The sequence below is a fragment of the Anomaloglossus baeobatrachus genome, chromosome 3 (assembly GCF_048569485.1).
Source record: "Anomaloglossus baeobatrachus isolate aAnoBae1 chromosome 3, aAnoBae1.hap1, whole genome shotgun sequence".
Classification (NCBI taxonomy): domain Eukaryota; kingdom Metazoa; phylum Chordata; class Amphibia; order Anura; family Aromobatidae; genus Anomaloglossus; species Anomaloglossus baeobatrachus.
The window spans coordinates 46,663,679-46,682,069 of record NC_134355.1 but is presented as its reverse complement, the minus strand read 5'-3'; the positions used below and the strand labels follow the sequence as shown (position 1 = coordinate 46,682,069).

General features: G+C 49.0%; 1 protein-coding gene across 2 annotated transcripts in view; it reads left to right on the top strand.

The window, feature by feature from the left end:
• Positions 1–18,391, top strand: part of UBR2 (ubiquitin protein ligase E3 component n-recognin 2) — a 394,151-nt gene that overhangs the window by 55,798 nt on the left and 319,962 nt on the right. For both annotated transcript variants that reach the window (XM_075339174.1, XM_075339175.1), the window contains exons 5-10: positions 252–382; positions 3,326–3,464; positions 4,663–4,725; positions 12,220–12,340; positions 13,450–13,557; positions 13,653–13,741. In XM_075339174.1, the coding sequence (XP_075195289.1) occupies positions 252–382; positions 3,326–3,464; positions 4,663–4,725; positions 12,220–12,340; positions 13,450–13,557; positions 13,653–13,741 (651 nt within the window). The remainder of the gene's footprint in view (positions 1–251; positions 383–3,325; positions 3,465–4,662; positions 4,726–12,219; positions 12,341–13,449; positions 13,558–13,652; positions 13,742–18,391) is intronic.

The window sequence follows — 18,391 nt, the reverse complement described above, 5'->3', positions numbered from 1 at the left end:
TCTTTTCTCAAGATGATCGCTATGATCCAAAGCATGTTTTGGCCGACTCAACACTACTATGTACATGGCCACCTGTCTATTTTCCAAGGTCCACTTCATTTCATACAATTTGGCCATTCTATGGTTCAAGGTGGCTTATATAACGTATCTTTATGTTCTCTCCTGGTATATATATCAAACTGTTTCATTCCTTGGTTATAATGTATTTTCTCAATCATAACTCATTATTTTACATTTTTCTTTTTTAAAAGGATCCACTTATTAACGTGTCGGAGGATATGGTGGCTCGGGCATACAACATTTTCGCCATCATGTTTCAATACACAGTGAATATACTCACATGGGAAAAAGAAAATGAGCTTCCTCCAGGCCTGGAGCATACGTAAGTGTCGTAATGATGTGGTTTGAGAGGATCAGTCTATGGCAATGAACCAAAAGCTTGCAATCTAACACTACTTCTGACCCCTGTTCAGCCTTCATTGAAGTAGGGCCCCCTGATGTGGATTGGTAATTGAACTGGTACAGGTGTTGTAAAAGCAGACGAAAAGCCTGGTATATGCAGAGCTTGAGAAATGGCACTTCTGTCACCTCTGAAGTCAGCTCTGCGGAATTTCAAAAGTAGATGTATTGGAGCTGGCATACAATTATGAATATTTGGGTTTTTGTAGAAGGCATAGTTATGGGAGACAGATTTTCCACATCGTGATTCCGAGGAGAATAACCTGCATGTTATTATGTAATTGTGAGGCCTGTCACATGTCGTGTTTCATGTCTATGGAAAGTTAAAATCATGAAAGGAAACTTGACCACAATATCCTGCACCTGGACCTTCAGGGGTGAATATATCCTGTTAGGAGTCTCATAATTTTCTAAAGACTGGAGTCACATCCCAAGACCAGCCTTATCTGAGGTCACCAAGGGAAAATATGTGGGAGTGACTGTTCTTTAATAAATACAGAAGTTTGAGTTGGCACCTTTGTTCAGTGCAGGAAGATGCACTTCTTTGTAGGATTGTTCCATATTTTCTAAAGGGAGTGCCTCCCTCCTCTAAACTCTGAGCCAATTCTGTGATCTTAGGTTTACTACTTTTCTTTTGTTTTATGTAATTATATACTGATATGTTTTGTCCCCTTTGTAATATCTTTTGTAGATTTTTATTTACACTGCTTGCTTTTTGGATAAAATATATAAAATTGTATAGCTTTGTTCCTTTTGCTCTATAATTCGCATCCCTGAAGCCATATGCTGCCTGTAATGCTTGTCCAATCGGCCTATATAAATGTTATTTCGGAGTTGGCAGTGACTGTACCAGGGTACATATGTATTTCGTTCTCTAGAATCGGAGGTGTACATACCATTCACTCGCTGCAAGTTCCCCAATAACTGGCCTAGTAATGGAAAAAGCCACAACCTCATCCATCACTCCTCAGTCAATTGTGTACTGTCCTGATGATTGGAGGCAGTGGTGGGATATCTGCGTGATTTCCCAGGCTGTCTCCGTGACAGTAAGTATCATATGCGAGCATGACGCAAGCTGTTACTTACCTAGGCACATGTTAAAGGGGTTCTCCACTTCTTTGTTTTTTGATAAGCTATGAATAGAATAGGTCATCAGTATTGGAGCGGAGTGGAGTCAACCTTACCGATCAGCTTCTTCCAGCTTGGACGGCAGCTGGATGTAAGTAGTTTAAGGAGCGGCACAGCACAAGTCTGTTCACTATGTGGTGGCGATTGCTAAGAACGGCAGTGTAGCTCCTGATGGAACTGAGCTGCGGTTCCTGGGATCTACAAAGTGAGCAGCGCTGGCTCCTTACCCAGTTTACATTCAGCTGCCTCTAGAGTTGGGTGATTGAGTTGATAGGGGTTGGATCGCTACTGATTCGATATTGAGGACACATAACTCCTTTAAAGGGAAAATGACTCCTTGACCAAAGTATTGGGTCAGTATGTTGTATTGCAACGAAGGCTTTCACTTTCTGATCTCCACTGCCCCTGGCTGAGCTGCCATGTCCTCTGCACAGTCTCCGTACACATCCATAGCCAGCAGAATGTCTCTGCTGCAAAGCTCCGATCAGAGCCACAATGACTCTTCTGCTGTGCAACTGGAGTTTGCAGTGCTAGGGCTCGCTGCGGGCGATGAGGCAGGGGCCATCCTGAAAATGTCGGTAGTGTGGTCTTTAAATAATGACGTGCACAGATTGAGCTCTCGGCTCAAGACCTCATCTGCGCATGCGCCGCCTCCTGTCCGTTGATCTCCCAGCAGCGGGCTTAAGGAACATGGTGCGTGCACAGATGAGATCTCGGCTTATCATATCATTGAACCGATAGCTGAATCTACACACGAATATTTGGCGCCATTTCTTTGAAGCCTGAACCGGCGACAGTTTCTGGATGTTGTTGCCTCACAGCGCCTGCAGCAAGCATCTGGGACACCAGCCGCAATGCCCACAGCATCGCCCTGCTGCACCACCGCCCTGGCCTCCTGTGACCCCGCTCCACCACCACCGGGGCAGCTCCGTAACTGAGCATTTCCAGCTGCCTGCTGCCACTGTTGGCATAGTTGATCAGCTGATCGGCGGGGGTGTAGGGTGTTGGACCCCAGCCTATCAGACATTGATAACCTATCCTAAGGATCGGTCAATGTGTATGTAGTAGATAACCTCTTTCAGTGCATAATTCAATGATGTCTTCCACCCTTCACCCACCCAAGAACTTGCATAATGGCTGATATTTCAGTAGAGAAAAAGGCTAGTGTCGGCGAAACATCTGGATATCTGTAGGCGAAACAAAGACTGGGAGGGTCAAGTGGATTCAAGTGGAAATAAAGCTGTGATGTCCATGGCTCGATGTTGCATTCACAATGAGTCTCAGTTTTTAGAGCACAAGTCAGTGACTTAGCTGGTGTTCAAGAATCTAATTTCCATTCATTGTTTATTTAAAGGGACGTGTCGGGCTTTAGCTATAGCTCTGTAGTCTGTGTATGTGAGTCCTGAAAGAGGGCAATGTTGTGCACACTGTCAGGATTCTCCTTTGTCGCCTGCGATACGCATAGTTGCAATCACATGCCACCCATCTTCTCATCCGCTTTTCTCAATGTTACTAAAATTGCTAGTCAGCACGTGCCCACAACTATATAAATCGCATACTTGGGTCACACAAGTTCCCCTTCGCTCAAACAGGCAACCAGGGCGGAATCCTGACAGTGTGCATATTCTGCCGCAATATGCATTCACATACACTAAAGCACTGAAAAACAAACAAATACTCTTTTAAGGTATACATTTTTAGAATGCAGATGTGAATGGAGATTTTCTGTTTGCCGCAGGGAGAAGGAAGAGAATTATTACTGCATGCTTTTTAATGATGAAGTCCACACCTATGAGCAGGTCATCTACACTCTGCAAAAAGCTGTGAATTGTAGTCAGAAAGAAGCCATAAGTTTTGCAACAACTGTGGATCGAGATGTAAGTATATGGATTTCCTAAAAATTGTCGCAGGGCACTTTGGTTGGAGTCAGACCTCTGGGGGGCGGCAGTCAGACCTCCTTTGGGGGCGGCGGCAGTCAGACCTCCTCTGGGGGCGGCGGCAGTCAGACCTCCTCTGGGGGCGGCGGCAGTCAGACCTCCTCTGGGGGCGGTGGCAGTCAGACCTCCTCTGGGGGCGGCGGCAGTCAGACCTCCTCTGGGGGCGGCGGCAGTCAGACCTCCTCTGGGGGCGGCGGCAGTCAGACCTCCTCTGGGGGCGGCGGCAGTCAGACCTCCCCTGGGGGCGGCGGCAGTCAGACCTCCTCTGGGGGCGGCGGCAGTCAGACCTCCTCTGGGGGCGGCGTGAAGGTCTGGGGGGACTGCATAATAAACATGAAGGACACCTTATACATGGACAAGGGCTGCATTATACATGGAGGTCTAGGGGGCTGGAAGGACACCTGATACATGGACTATAGGGGTGCATTATATTTGGAGGCGTATGGGGCTGCAAAATGCAATATGAAGTTTTGTAGGGTTGCGTTATAATACAGGACTATGGGGGCTACATTATACATGGACTATGGGGGTACATTATAAAACATGGAGGACTGTGGTGCAGTATAATATATGGAGAACTATGGGCTGAATTATAATATATGGAGAACTATGGGAAATGCATTATAATACATGGAGAACTATGGATGTGCATGCTAATATATGAAGGATTATGTGGGACCCTTTATACTATTTGGAAGGCTATGTGGGGGCCATTATAGTATTTGGAGAACTATATACAAGGGGGGACTAAGATACAAGCTTGGGATGGGAATGTTTTGTGCTGAGGGAAAAGGGCTCTTCTCTCAGCACCCAGCTTTCCCATGCTCTATTATGGGAAAGCTGGGTGCTGAGGGAAAGATGGATAGCAGAGCATGGGAAAGCTGGGTGCAGAGGACAAGATAGATATCAGAACATAGGAATGCTGGGTGCTGATAGAGGGATTTCATATCACGGGAAACCTGGTTGCTTATTATCCCGTACCCCGTCATTATCCCATATCCCAAGTGTCAGTGTACGTGAAGGAAGGGGGGCCCAGCTCTGAACTTTGCACCGGGGCCCATCAAACTCTAGTTACGCCACTGTATATAATTTCTATCATAAACAAGGTAATAATGAAAAATATAATTTTTCCCTTTAGGGCCGAAGATCAGTGCTTTATGGGAGTTTCCAAAACTGTGATCAAGCAAAATCTGTTATCGTGGTGAGTGGATTTTCATGTTTTTGTAAGTAGTAACCTGACACTGTTACATTGAAGGGAAGCCATGCTGGATGAGCTGATACTTGTCTCGTCACTCCTAAGCTTAATTTGTTCGGAGGGCTTCTTTAACCCCTTAACCCCGTGCGATTTTCTGTTTTTCGTTTGTTTTTTTGTTTTTTTGCTCCCCCTTCTTCCAAGAGCCGTAACTTTTTTTTTTTTTTTATTTTTCCGGACGAGTTGTAATTTTAAATGAAACCATAAGTTTAACCATACAGTGTACTGAAAAACGTCAAAAAAAAATTCAAAGTGCAAAAAAATTGCACAAAAAAAATGCGATTGCATGATGTTTTTTAGGGTATTTTATTCAGTGTTCACTGTATGGTAAAACTGATGTGTGGGTGAGTTGCCTCAGGTCGCTACGAGTTCACAGACACCAAACATGTATAGGTTTACTTGTATCTAAGGGGTTAAAAAATAATTCAGACATTTGGTGCATTTTGTGCCATTTTCCGCGACCCATAGCATTCTCATTTTTCGGGATATGGGGCTCAATAACAGCTTATTTCTTTGTCGCTCCATTGGGAGACCCAGACAATTGGGGTGTATAGCTATGCCTCCGGAGGCCACACAAAGTATTACACTAAAAGTGTAAAGCCCCTCCCCTTCTGCCTATACACCCCCCGTGCTCCCACGGGCTCCTCAGTTTTCATGCTTTGTGCGAAGGAGGCAGACATCCACGCATAGCTCCACAGCTTAGTCAGCAGCAGCTGCTGACTATGTCGGATGGAAGAAAAGAGGGCCCATAACAGGGCCCCCAGCATGCTCCCTTCTCACCCCACTCTTGTCGGCGGTGTTGTTAAGGTTGAGGTACCCATTGCGGGTACGGAGGCTGGAGCCCACATGCTGGTTTCCTTCCCCATCCCCTTAGGGCTCTGGGTGAAGTGGGATCCTAATCGGTCTCCAGGCACGGAGACCGTGCTCCATCCACAGCTCCTGGGGACTCTGCTGGATAAGGAGCCGAGTATCGTCAGGGACAAGGCCCTGCTACTTTGAGGTACTCTGTGTCCCCGTAGGGACAGCGCACAGAAACACTCCAGCATTGCTGGGTGTGTTAGTGCGCCGGGGACCGCAGCGCTGACCGCGCTTGTGCCATCACACACTGCAGCGTGGCTGGGTGTGTTAGTGTTACTGGGGACTACCGCGCTGACCGCGCGCTGCCATTTCACACTGCAGCGCGACTGGGAATGTTAGTACGCTGGGGACTACCGCGCCGACCGCGCTCATACGCCGGCCGCGCTTATAACTTTAGTCCCCGGCTTTTGCGGCCTAGTCTCACTTTTTTCCCGCCCCCAGGCCTGCCAGTCAGGGGAAGGGCGGGACGCTGTACAGGACGTCAGCACTGGGGCTGGAACATGCTTTGCATACTCCACCCCCCCTCACTGTGCACAGTGGGGCACCAGATTCCCGCACTTTCTAGGGCACGCCCACGGCCCCCTCCTCTCCTCAGGACGCCGGCAGCCATTCCTGTCAGCTCTTCTGACGCTGGAGAGGGGAGACAAGCTCAGGGAGACCCAGGCAGGGATTCTGGTGACCACACAACCGCTTTGAGCGGGCGGTAAGCAGCACCTGAGGTGCTGGCCCCACTAGTGCAGAAGTGTACTTATAGATTATATGATTATAGGCTATACTTTACACTGTATGGTGCACGGTTGATTTTTGGCTATATACCCTCCTGGATTGCTCAGAGGAGACAACAGCATGTCGTCCACAAGAAGCAAGGGTGCCAAAGCACAGGCTTACTATGCTGCCTGCGCCGCATGTACGGCTATACTGCCGGCAGGTTCCACTGACCCTCATTGTGTGCAATGCTCGGCCCCTGTGGCACTTACTCAGCCGGAGCCTCTGCTAAGGGTGGCCCAGGAGGAACCACCTGCTAACACTGTCCAGGTGACAGGGACAGAGTTTGCAGTTTTTACTGAAAGACTTTCTGAGACTATGGCTAAGATATTAGAAGCTTTGCAGTCCAGACCAGTACCTCAGGCCATGGGCACTGGGGAATCATTGCTCCCTGGTCCCCCTCATTCGGAACAACAATGTTCTTCCGGGGTGTCTCATAGATCCCAGGGTGAGGTCTCTGACACGGACCGCAGCCCCAGACCGCCTAAGCGAGCTCGCTGGGAATTTCCCTCGACATCATCACATTGTTCAGGGTCTCAGCGGGAGGACTCTCTGTATGATGAAGCGGAGGTAGCTGATCAGGATTCTGATCCTGAGGCCGCTCTCAACCTTGATACTCCTGATGGGGACGCCATAGTGAATGATCTTATCGCGTCCATCAATCAAATGTTGGATATTTCTCCCTCAGCTCCTCCAGTAGAGGAGTCAGCTTCTCAGCAGGAGAAATTCCGTTTCAGGTTTCCCAAGCGTACAACGAGTATGTTTCTGGACCACTCTGACTTCAGAGAGGCAGTCCAGAAACACCGAGCTTGTCCAGATAAGCGTTTTTCCAAGCGCCTTAAGGATACACGTTATCCCTTCCCCCCTGACGTGGTCAAGGGCTGGACTCAGTGTCCCAAGGTGGATCCTCCAATCTCCAGACTGGCGGCTAGATCCATAGTTGCAGTTGAAGATGGGGCTTCACTCAAGGATGCCACTGACAGACAGATGGAGCTCTGGTTGAAATCCATCTATGAAGCTATCGGCGCGTCTTTTGCTCCAGCATTCGCAGCCGTATGGGCACTCCAAGCTATCTCTGCGGGTCAAGCGCAAATTGACGCACTCACACGTACGTCTGCGCCGCAGGTGGCGTCCATAACCTCTCAAACGTCGGCATTTGCGTCCTACGCTATTAATGCTGTCCTGGACTCTGCGAGCCGTACGGCGGTAGCATCCGCCAATTCGGTGGCAATACGCAGGGCCTTGTGGCTACGGGAATGGAAGGCAGATTCTGCTTCCAAAAAGTGCTTAACCAGTTTGCCATTTTCTGGCGACCGTTTGTTTGGTGAGAGATTGGATGAAATCATCAAACAATCCAAGGGAAAGGAAACATCCTTACCCCAGGCCAAACCAAACACATCCCAACAGAGGAGGGGACAGTCGAGGTTTCGGTCCTTTCGGGGTGCGGGCAGGTCCCAATTCTCCTCGTCCAAAAGGCCCCAGAAGGATCAGAGGAACTCCGATTCATGGCGGTCTAAGTCACGCCCTAAAAAGACCGCCGGAGGTGCCGCTACCAAGGCGACTTCCTCATGACTTACGGCCTCCTCACACCGCATCCTCGGTCGGTGGCAGGCTCTCCCGCTTTTGCGACACCTGGCTGCCACAAGTAAAAGACCGTTGGGTGAGAGACATTTTGTCTCACGGTTACAGGATAGAGTTCAGCTCTCGTCCTCCGACTCGATTCTTCAGAACATCTCCGCCTCCCGAGCGAGCTGATGCTCTTCTGCAGGCGGTGGGCACTCTGAAGGCAGAAGCAGTGGTGGTCCCGGTTCCTCTTCAGCAACAGGGTCACGGTTTTTACTCCAACCTGTTTGTGGTTCCAAAGAAGGACGGATCTTTCCGTCCTGTTCTGGACCTAAAACTGCTCAACAAACACGTAAAGACCAGGCGGTTCCGGATGGAATCCCTCCGCTCCGTCATCGCCTCAATGTCCCAAGGAGATTTCCTTGCATCGATCGATATCAAAGATGCTTATCTCCACGTACCGATTGCTCCAGAGCATCAGCGCTTCCTGCGCTTCGCCATGGGAGACGAACACCTTCAGTTCGCGGCACTGCCGTTCGGCCTGGCGACAGCCCCAAGGGTTTTCACCAAGGTCATGGCTACAGTAGTTGCGGTCCTCCACTCTCAGGGTCACTCGGTGATACCTTACTTAGACGATCTGCTGGTCAAGGCACCCTCTCAAGAGGCATGCCAACACAGCCTCAACGTTACTCTGGAGACTCTCCAGAGTTTCGGGTGGATCATCAATTTTCCAAAGTCAAATCTGACACCGGTCCAATCGCTGACATATCTTGGCATGGAGTTTCATACTCTCTCAGCGATAGTGAAGCTTCCGCTGAACAAACAGCGGTCACTGCAGACAGGGTTGCAATCTCTCCTTCAAGGTCAGTCACACCCCTTGAGGCGCCTCATGCACTTCCTGGGGAAGATGGTGGCAGCAATGGAGGCAGTCCCTTTTGCGCAGTTTCACCTGCGTCCTCTTCAATGGGACATCCTACGAAAATGGGACAGGAAGCCGACGTCCCTAGACAGGAACGTCTCCCTCTCTCAGGCAACCAAAGCTTCCCTTCGGTGGTGGCTTCTTCCCACTTCATTATCGAAGGGGAAATCCTTCCTACCCCCATCCTGGGCGGTGGTCACGACGGACGCGAGTCTGTCAGGGTGCGGAGCAGTCTTCCTCCACCACAGGGCTCAGGGTACGTGGACTCAGCAAGAGTCCTCACTTCAGATCAATGTTCTGGAGATCAGGGCAGTGTATCTTGCCCTAAAAGCGTTCCAGCAGTGGCTGGAAGGCAAGCGGATCCGAATTCAGTCGGACAACTCCACAGCGGTGGCTTACATCAACCACCAAGGTGGAACACGCAGTCGGCAAGCCTTCCAGGAAGTCCGGCGGATTTTGATGTGGGTGGAAGCCACGGCCTCCACCATCTCCGCAGTTCACATCCCGGGCGTAGAAAACTGGGAAGCAGACTTTCTCAGTCGCCAGGGCATGGACGCAGGGGAATGGTCCCTTCACCCGGATGTGTTTCAGGAGATCTGTTGCCGCTGGGGGATGCCGGACGTCAACCTAATGGCGTCCCGGCACAACAACAAGGTCACGGCATTCATGGCACGTTTTCACGATCACAGAGCTCTGGCGGCAGACGCCTTAGTTCAGGATTGGTCGCAGTTTCAACTCCCTTATGTGTTTCCTCCTCTGGCACTGTTGCCCAGAGTGTTACGCAAGATCAGGGCCGACTGCCGCCGCGCCATCCTCGTCGCTCCAGACTGGCCGAGGAGGTCATGGTACCCGGATCTGTGGCATCTCACGGTCGGCCAACCGTGGGCACTACCAGACCGACCAGACTTGCTGTCTCAAGGGCCGTTTTTCCATCTGAATTCTGCGGCCCTCAACCTGACTGTGTGGCCATTGAGTCCTGGATCTTAGCGTCTTCAGGATTATCTCAAGATGTCATTGCCACTATGAGACAGGCTAGGAAACCAACGTCCGCCAAGATCTACCACAGGACGTGGAAAATATTCCTGTCGTGGTGCTCTGCTCAGGGTTTTTCTCCCTGGCCATTTGCCTTGCCCACTTTTCTGTCCTTTCTTCAATCCGGATTGGAAAAGGGTTTGTCGCTCGGCTCCCTTAAGGGACAAGTCTCTGCGCTCTCTGTGTTTTTTCAGAAGCGCCTGGCCAGACTTCCACAGGTACGCACATTCCTGCAAGGGGTTTGTCACATCGTCCCTCCTTACAAGCGTCCGTTAGAACCCTGGGATCTGAACAGGGTGCTGATGGTTCTTCAGAAACCACCGTTCGAGCCAATGAGGGATATTTCTCTCGCACGCCTTTCGCAGAAAGTGGTTTTCCTAGTAGCAGTCACTTCACTTCGGAGAGTGTCTGAGCTAGCAGCGTTGTCTTGCAAAGCTCCTTTCCTGGTGTTTCACCAGGACAAGGTGGTTCTGCGTCCGGTTCCGGAATTCCTCCCTAAGGTGGTATCCCCCTTTCATCTCAATCAGGATATCTCCTTACCTTCTTTTTGCCCTCATCCAGTTCACCAGTGTGAAAAGGATTTGCACTTGTTAGATCTGGTGAGAGCACTCAGAGTCTACATTTCTCGTACGGCGCCCCTGCGCCGCTCGGATGCACTCTTTGTCCTTGTCGCTGGCCAGCGTAAAGGGACACAAGCTTCCAAATCAACCCTGGCTCGGTGGATCAAGGAACCAATTCTCGAAGCTTATCGTTCCTCGGGGCTTCCGGTTCCCTCAGGGCTGAAGGCCCATTCTACCAGGGCCGTGGGAGCGTCCTGGGCCTTGCGACACCAGGCTACGGCTCAGCAGGTGTGTCAGGCAGCTACCTGGTCGAGCCTGCACACTTTCACGAAACACTATCAGGTGCATACCTATGCTTCGGCAGATGCCAGCCTAGGTAGGCAAGTCCTTCAGGCGGCGGTTGCCCACCTGTAGGACGGAGCCGTTACGGCTCTATTATGAGGTATTATTTACCCACCCAGGGACTGCTTTTGGACGTCCCAATTGTCTGGGTCTCCCAATGGAGCGACAAAGAAGAAGGGAATTTTGTTTACTTACCGTAAATTCCTTTTCTTCTAGCTCCAATTGGGAGACCCAGCTCCCGCCCCTGTTTTTTTGTGTACACATGTTGTTCATGTTGAATGGTTTCAGTTCTCCGATATTCCTTCGGATTGAATTTACTTTAAACCAGTTTATATTTTTTTCCTCCTTCTTGCTTTTGCACCAAAACTGAGGAGCCCGTGGGAGCACGGGGGGTGTATAGGCAGAAGGGGAGGGGCTTTACACTTTTAGTGTAATACTTTGTGTGGCCTCCGGAGGCATAGCTATACACCCCAATTGTCTGAGTCTCCCAATTGGAGCTAGAAGAAAAGGAATTTACGGTAAGTAAACAAAATTCCCTTCTTTTTGCCTATCGAGCTGACGTTTTTAATGGTACCATTTTTGGCAAATACTACATTTTGATCGCCTGTTATTGCATTTTGCACAGGTTTTGCGACAACCAAAAAAACGTAACTTTTACATTTGGAATTTTTTTTGTCGCTACACCCGATTACTGATCAGATTAATTGATTTTATATTTTAATAGATCGGGCATTTCTGAACATGGCAATACCAAATATGTGTATATTTTTAATTTTTTTTAACCTTTTAATTTTCAATGGGGCAAATGGGGGTGATTTGAACACTTACATTTTTTTTGTTTTGTTTTACTAGTCCCCTAGGGGACCATATGGATCAGCAGTCTGATCACTCGTTCATTTCTGTTGATCTGAGCTGCACAGCTCTGATCAGCAGAATTCCTATGTTCGTGTTTGAGCTGCTGCTCTGCCAGCTGTAACAGGAACTACATCCTAATAGCAACAGGAGTCATCACATGACCTGTCGCTACCATTGCAACCATCTGCTCCCCGTGATCACGTCATGGCGGCGGGGAAAGGCGATTTCCCCGTCGTGGCAATTTACATCACACTTTCACATTTTGACAGCGCGATCTAAGGGGTTAACAGGAGCGAGTGGATCATGGATCCACCTGCGCCTACAAGGCACACATCTGCTGTTGAAATCAGCAGACGTGCAGGGATCACACCAGCTCACCGCAGCAGCCGGCGGTGATTACCCATTCATGATTTAGGACGTACCGGTACGTCCTCGGTCGTGAAGGGGTTAAGGAGTAAAATGTGGTAAAGTGTAAAATAAAAATTAAAGCTTTTGTTTAATATTTTTCTGACCCATTTTTGTCTTTTTTTTTTTTCCTTTTTTTAATAGAGAAACACCAGCCGTCAGACCAAACCTCTTAAGGTCCAAGTCATGCATTCAGCTATTGTTGCCCACCAGACATGTGGACTAAGAATCCTTGGCTGGCTGGGTCAAGTAATTGGTTATTCAGGTAAAGAAACAATATTTTGTTGTTTTTTTTTCTTTATTACAAATATGCCATACTGTCCTTTAGGGCTCATGCACACGTCAGTTTTTCGCGTACGGCTGCTATCCTTGTTTTTCACAAATTTGCATTTGTACCTATGATGGTCTATTGGATGGTTTAGAAGTCTGTTTTGGTTTTTTTTTGCAGACTGAGTGGTTTGTGCAAAAATTGTAGAGACGTATCAGATATTGATCCGAGTGTAGTAGGGCGCTATATTTGAGTCATGTGTCATAAATTAATATTTGTATTGGTAAATTAGAATGTGTGTGTGTGTACAGTGCATTGGAAAAGTATTTGTGATAGAACGCATACCTGGGGCCTCGCAAGCCTGCTAGGTTACTTGTTTTCTATGGTATATTTTTATGGTTGCGCGTTCTAGGGTTAAAAGCTATGTAGGAGACACAAGTAGCATGTAGAATAATAATATTTATTCACTTATATAGCGCTATTAATTCCACAGCGCTTTACATACATTGGCAACACTGTCCCCATTGGGGCTCACGATCTAAATTCCCCATCAGTATGTTTTTTGGAGTGTGGGAGGAAACCGGAGTACCCGGAGGAAACCCATGCAAACACGGGAGAACATACAAACTCCTTGCAGATGTTGTCCGGAGTGGGACCAGGACCCCAGCGCTGCAAGGCTGCAGTGCTAACCACTGAGCCACCGTGCTGCAGAAGGGGCTCTGGTCAGATGAGACCAAAGTAGAAGTTTGGGCCAGATACAAAACACTTTGTATGGTGGAAAACTTAACACTGCATATCACCCTGAAAACACCATCCACACCATCCTACATGGTGGAGGCAGCATCCTGCTTTGGGGAGGCTTTTTTTCAGCAGAGGCAGGGAAGCTGGTCAGAGTCTACAAGACACTATGTGTATAAATGTGCAAGTTTGTTTTTAAATATATTTTTGTACAAATTGCAGCAACATAAAAAAATATTCGGTCCTGCCAAGGGCAGAAAAGTACACTAAATTAATACATGTGAATATGCCCAATTTCACCCAGCCAAAAAGATATTCCAGTATGTTCTAACACTCGGTGTTGACGCTTTTCTTCTTTACTTTTTCAGATGGATTAAGGCGAATTCTGTGTCAGGTCGGTTTACAAGAAGGTCCAGATGGTGAAAACTCCTCCTTAGTCGACAAGCTGATGCTGTGTGATTCCATCCTCTGGAAAGGTACCAGTAGTTTTCGGAGACGTACACCAGAAAACGTAATCGGCGTTTCCATTTGTTCTTGCGCAGCCCATGACGATTTTTCCGGTTCTTCGTAGGTGCACGGAATTGCTACCACCAGCTTTTTATGAGCAGTTTACTAATGGACCTTAAGTACAAGAAGCTTTTTGCGATCCGTTTTGCAAAAGTAAGTTTCTAATTTCCTACCCACACTTGTTTGGGTTTTTTTTTTTTTTTTTTGCACTATTGCTGATTACATTGTATAAATTTGGGGCTTCGAAGCCTCCTTCAGTAGATTTAATGATGAGGATAGCATCACAACCCGTGCTGTTCTTCCCATGAATTGTCAGAAATCGCAGTGGACCCCATTGAATACAGTAAGGGCTAGCGGTATCCGGCGTACAAGCCATCAAGGAAAGTGTTGTGGCTCCCTTAATACAGAGAAGCCATAATGTGAATGTAAATAAAGCCCTACTCCGTTAAAGGGAACCTGTCACCAGTTTTTTAACTATCAAAACAAAAGTGTCACCTCCTGCAGCTCCTGGGCTGCATTCTAGGAAGGTGTACCTTGTTGCTGACCCCCCCCCCCCTTGCAGACCCCAAAAAGAACTTTATAAAATCTCACTGTTTCCTTTGCAAATGACATGTGTTGTCCAGATGGGCGGGCTCTATTTCGACTCCTGTCCCCCCTTCTGCCGCTGTTCGCCGTCCTCCTGTCATGATTGACATGGATGACGCCATTGCCATCATCATCATCCACGCTGCTGGTGAAGTCTCGCGCAGGTGCAGTTCGCTTTGCCCCTATCTCGGACCTGAGCAGAAAACTGTTTCCCTCGCGCGCGCCGGTGATGTATTTGCGTAGGCGCGAGATTGTGCGCCGCTGTGCATGACTTCACCAGCGTCATCCTCGTACCCGTCCATAATCTCGCGCTTCCGCATATACATCACCGGCGCGCGGGAAACTGTTTTCTGCTTAGGCCTACGATAGGGGCACAGCGAACTGCGCCTGCGCGAGACTTCGCCAGCAGCATGGATGATGGCGGCGGCGTCATCCACGTCAATCATGACAGGAGGACGGCGAACAGCGGCAGGAGTGGGGACAGGAGCCGAAATAGAGCCCGCCCATTTGGCCAACACAAGTCATTTGCATAGGAAACGGTGAGATTTTATAAAGTTCTTTTTGGGGTCTGCAAGGGGGGCCAGCAACAAGGTGCACCTTCATAGAATGCAGCCCGGGAGCTCCAGAAGGTGATACTTTTGTTTTAATAGTGAAAAAACTGGTGACAGGTTCCCTTTAAAAGGGTTGTCGTTAATAGACAACCTTTTTATTTTTTTAATGGCTCCAGGTAGATTAAAAACTTACTTGATACTCACTTGGACTGGTGCCGCCCCTCCATAATCAGCCAGAATGGACCCTCCATCTGCCGAATTGACATCTGTAAGGGGTGTTTTATGAGCACTGCAGCCAATCTTTCTTGCACTCAGAAAAAAAAAATGTGAACGCTGCAGGCGATTAACACACACTGGCTGCAGCACTCACGTTGGAGGTTGATCTTAACAGATTGACTAGGGATAAAATGCTGACCATATGTGTGGAGGTGGCACTGAGCTATAGCTTGTTTGTTCAAACGTAATAAGAATATCTGTGTATATAAATAATCAAAATATAGATGTAATTGCATAGTTATCTGTCTGTCTATGTAGCAATTGCACAGACCTATAGTATAATTTAAAGTTGTATAGTCATGAAGGGGTTAACCAAAGATAATGAAGCCAAAATGTGAAGCTACAAACTCTTATCAATAGTGTCCACACAGAAAGAATGTTTTAATGAACAGATGTATTGTACAATATCCTGGGAGAAATAAGGGAGTGACACTCCCATAAACTCTATGTATCATTTTCAAGGCCGAAGGTGCCTTCTGTAATAATTAAGTTTCTTTCAATACAGTTAGTTGATGACGCTGACTCAAGCAGAAAGGGTGTCTGTGTATTCATTGTCTGATACATACATTAATATATCGGCACTGGTATACAGCATTAATGGGGCACCGTCTCTGGATCCTAAACGAAGACTCCATTAGCAGTCTTCACCCAAAATTCCTTCCTTGACATATGGAGGGGGAGTATCAGTTGTTTTTTTTCCATCTCTTTGGACCTATTAAAAAGGAGGATAACCCCTTTAATGGGAACCTGTTACTTGGAAAAACGCTATTAACCTGCAGATATTGGGTTAATCTGCAGGTTATTAGCATTCTGAACTTGCCCGGCGCCTGCACATTAAACCCTGCTGCCGGGGGGACAGAGGAAATTAACTTAAATCCTCCCAGCAGCGTTCCAGCGTCAGTCATGGAGGCGGTGCCGGTGTGGGTTCAGTCACTGCTTTGTGTATGGATAGTGGCGGCTGTAATTTCCCCTCCCACACTGACTGACAGCCGCTCAGCATAAGAATCTGCTGTCAGTTAGTGCAGGGGGCGCAGTTACAGCTGCTGCTCTTCATACACAGGGGCCGTGACTGAACCCACCCCAGCACTGCCTCTACGACTGAAACCCCAACGATGCCGGGAGGATTACAGTTCATTTCCTCTCGAGTTTAAAGGGTACCTGTCACCAAATTTTGGCCTTCTAAACTAAAATTATCACCTTAAGCAGTCTTGTGCTGCATTCTATACAGGTGCACGTTACCCCCTAACTTCCCTGTAGACCCCAAAATACCTTTAGAAAATCTCCCACCTTGTATGTAAATTGCCTGGTCCGATGGGTGTCCTAATCTGCGCTTCCTGTCCCTCCTTTCGCCCTCCTCCTGTGCTGATTGACATGGCTGACGCCTCAGGCACCATCCACGTAGGGAGGCAAAATCTCCATATTCCTGGCTCGCGCAGGCGCACTTCGCTCTGTGCTGTTGTAGGCGGAGCTGAAAACATAGGTACACCTGCGCAAACTGGTGAATTTTCTGCGCAGGCGCAAGATGTTGCCCGGCAATGTGGATGACGTCACCCGTTTTATTCACATCGCTGGGCAAAATCTCGCGCCTGCACAGAGAACCCACCAGTTTGCGCAGGCGCATCTGTTTTCAGCTCCACAGAGCAAGGTGCGCTTGCGCGAGCCGGGAATATGGAGATTTTGCACACCTACGTGTATGATGCCCGAGGCATCATTCAGGTCAATCGGCACAGGAGGAGGGCGAAAGAAGGGACAGGAGGCGCAGATTTGGATGCCCATCGGACCGGACAATTTACATACAGGGTGGGAGATTATATAAAGGTATTTTGGGATCTACAGGGGATGTCGGGGTAACGTGCACTTTCTTCAGCGCTCTATTGGGAGACCCAGACGATTGGGGTATAGCTACTGCCCTCCGGAGGCCACACAAAGCACTACACTAAAAAGTGCAAGGCCCCTCCCCTTCTGGCTATACCCCCCCGTGGTGTCACGGGTTCTCCAGTTTTCAAGCTTTGTGCGAAGGAGGTCAGACATCCACGCATAGCTCCACAGATTTTAGTCAGCAGTAGCTGCTGACTATTTCGGATGGAAGAAAAGAGGGCCCATATAGGGCCCCCAGCATGCTCCCTTCTCACCCGTTGATGGTGTTGTAAGGTTGAGGTACCTATTGCTGGTACGGAGGCTGGAGCCCACATGCTGTTTTCCTTCCACATCCCCCTGAGGGGCTCTGAGGAAGTGGGATCCTGCCGGCCTCAAAGCTCTGACGCCGGGCTCCATCCACAGACCCATTTGAACCTGCTGGATACGGAGCTGGAGTACCGTTCAGGGACATGGCCCTGCACCATTACAGGTACTCTGTGTCCCCGTACACACAGGCACAGCACACTCCAGACTTGCTGGGTGTGCTAGTGCGCCGGGGACAGTAAAGGGTTACAGTCACTGCAGCCTTGCTGAGTGACTTTGTGTTTTGGGAACTACCGCGCCGGACGCTCCGGGAGCGGCGGCGCGGCTGGGACTTGTAGTTCGCCGGGGACTGGGCGCCGACCGCGCTTTTACGGCGCCGGCGCTTATAACTCCAGTCCCCGGCTTCTGCGGCCTAGTGCCGCTTCGTTCCCGCCCCCTCCCTGTCACTCAGGGAAGGGGACAAGCGCTGAGCAATCAGCAGCGCCGAGGGCTGGAGCCTTTTTACATGCTCCAGCCCTCTCACTGCACACTGTCGGACGCCGGATTCCCGCTCTGCCTTGGGGCACGCCCACGGCCCGCCCCTCCTCACATGAGCTGGGGAAGAAGCCGGCAGCCATTACTGCAGTCCGAGCTCGGACTTTCAGCAACCAGGCAGGACGGTGGCGATCATACACCCGCTTATAGGCGGGCGGTAAGCGGCACACATAGTGCTGACCACATATAACTGCAGTGTGTACATGTGTTGTTTTTAACTGCATAGGTCGCTATATGCCCGCTTGGGGAGCGACACATCAGCAGCAGGAAAGCAGGTGTGCTAAGGCACAGGCTTTCTAGGCTGCTTGTATTGCACGACTGAGGTGTTCATTTGTGTTTATGCTTATGTGCTATACATTGCACTGTACAGTCGCTAGTCTTAGCTATATTCTCCTGGAATGGCTAGACTACAGCAGCAGAAAACCAAGGGTGCTGGGGCACAGGTTTTTTTCTATGCTGCTTGTATTGCATGGGCTGCAGTGTGCATTTGTACTTGTGCTTGTATGCTATACATTGCACTGTATGGTCACTCTTCTGGGCCATATTCCCCGAGATGACTAGTCTACAGCAGCAGAAGAGCTGGGGTGCCAGGGCACAGGCTTCTATGCTGCTTGTATTGCATGTGCTGCAGTGTTCATTTGTACTTGTGCTTGTATGCTATACATTGCACTGTAGG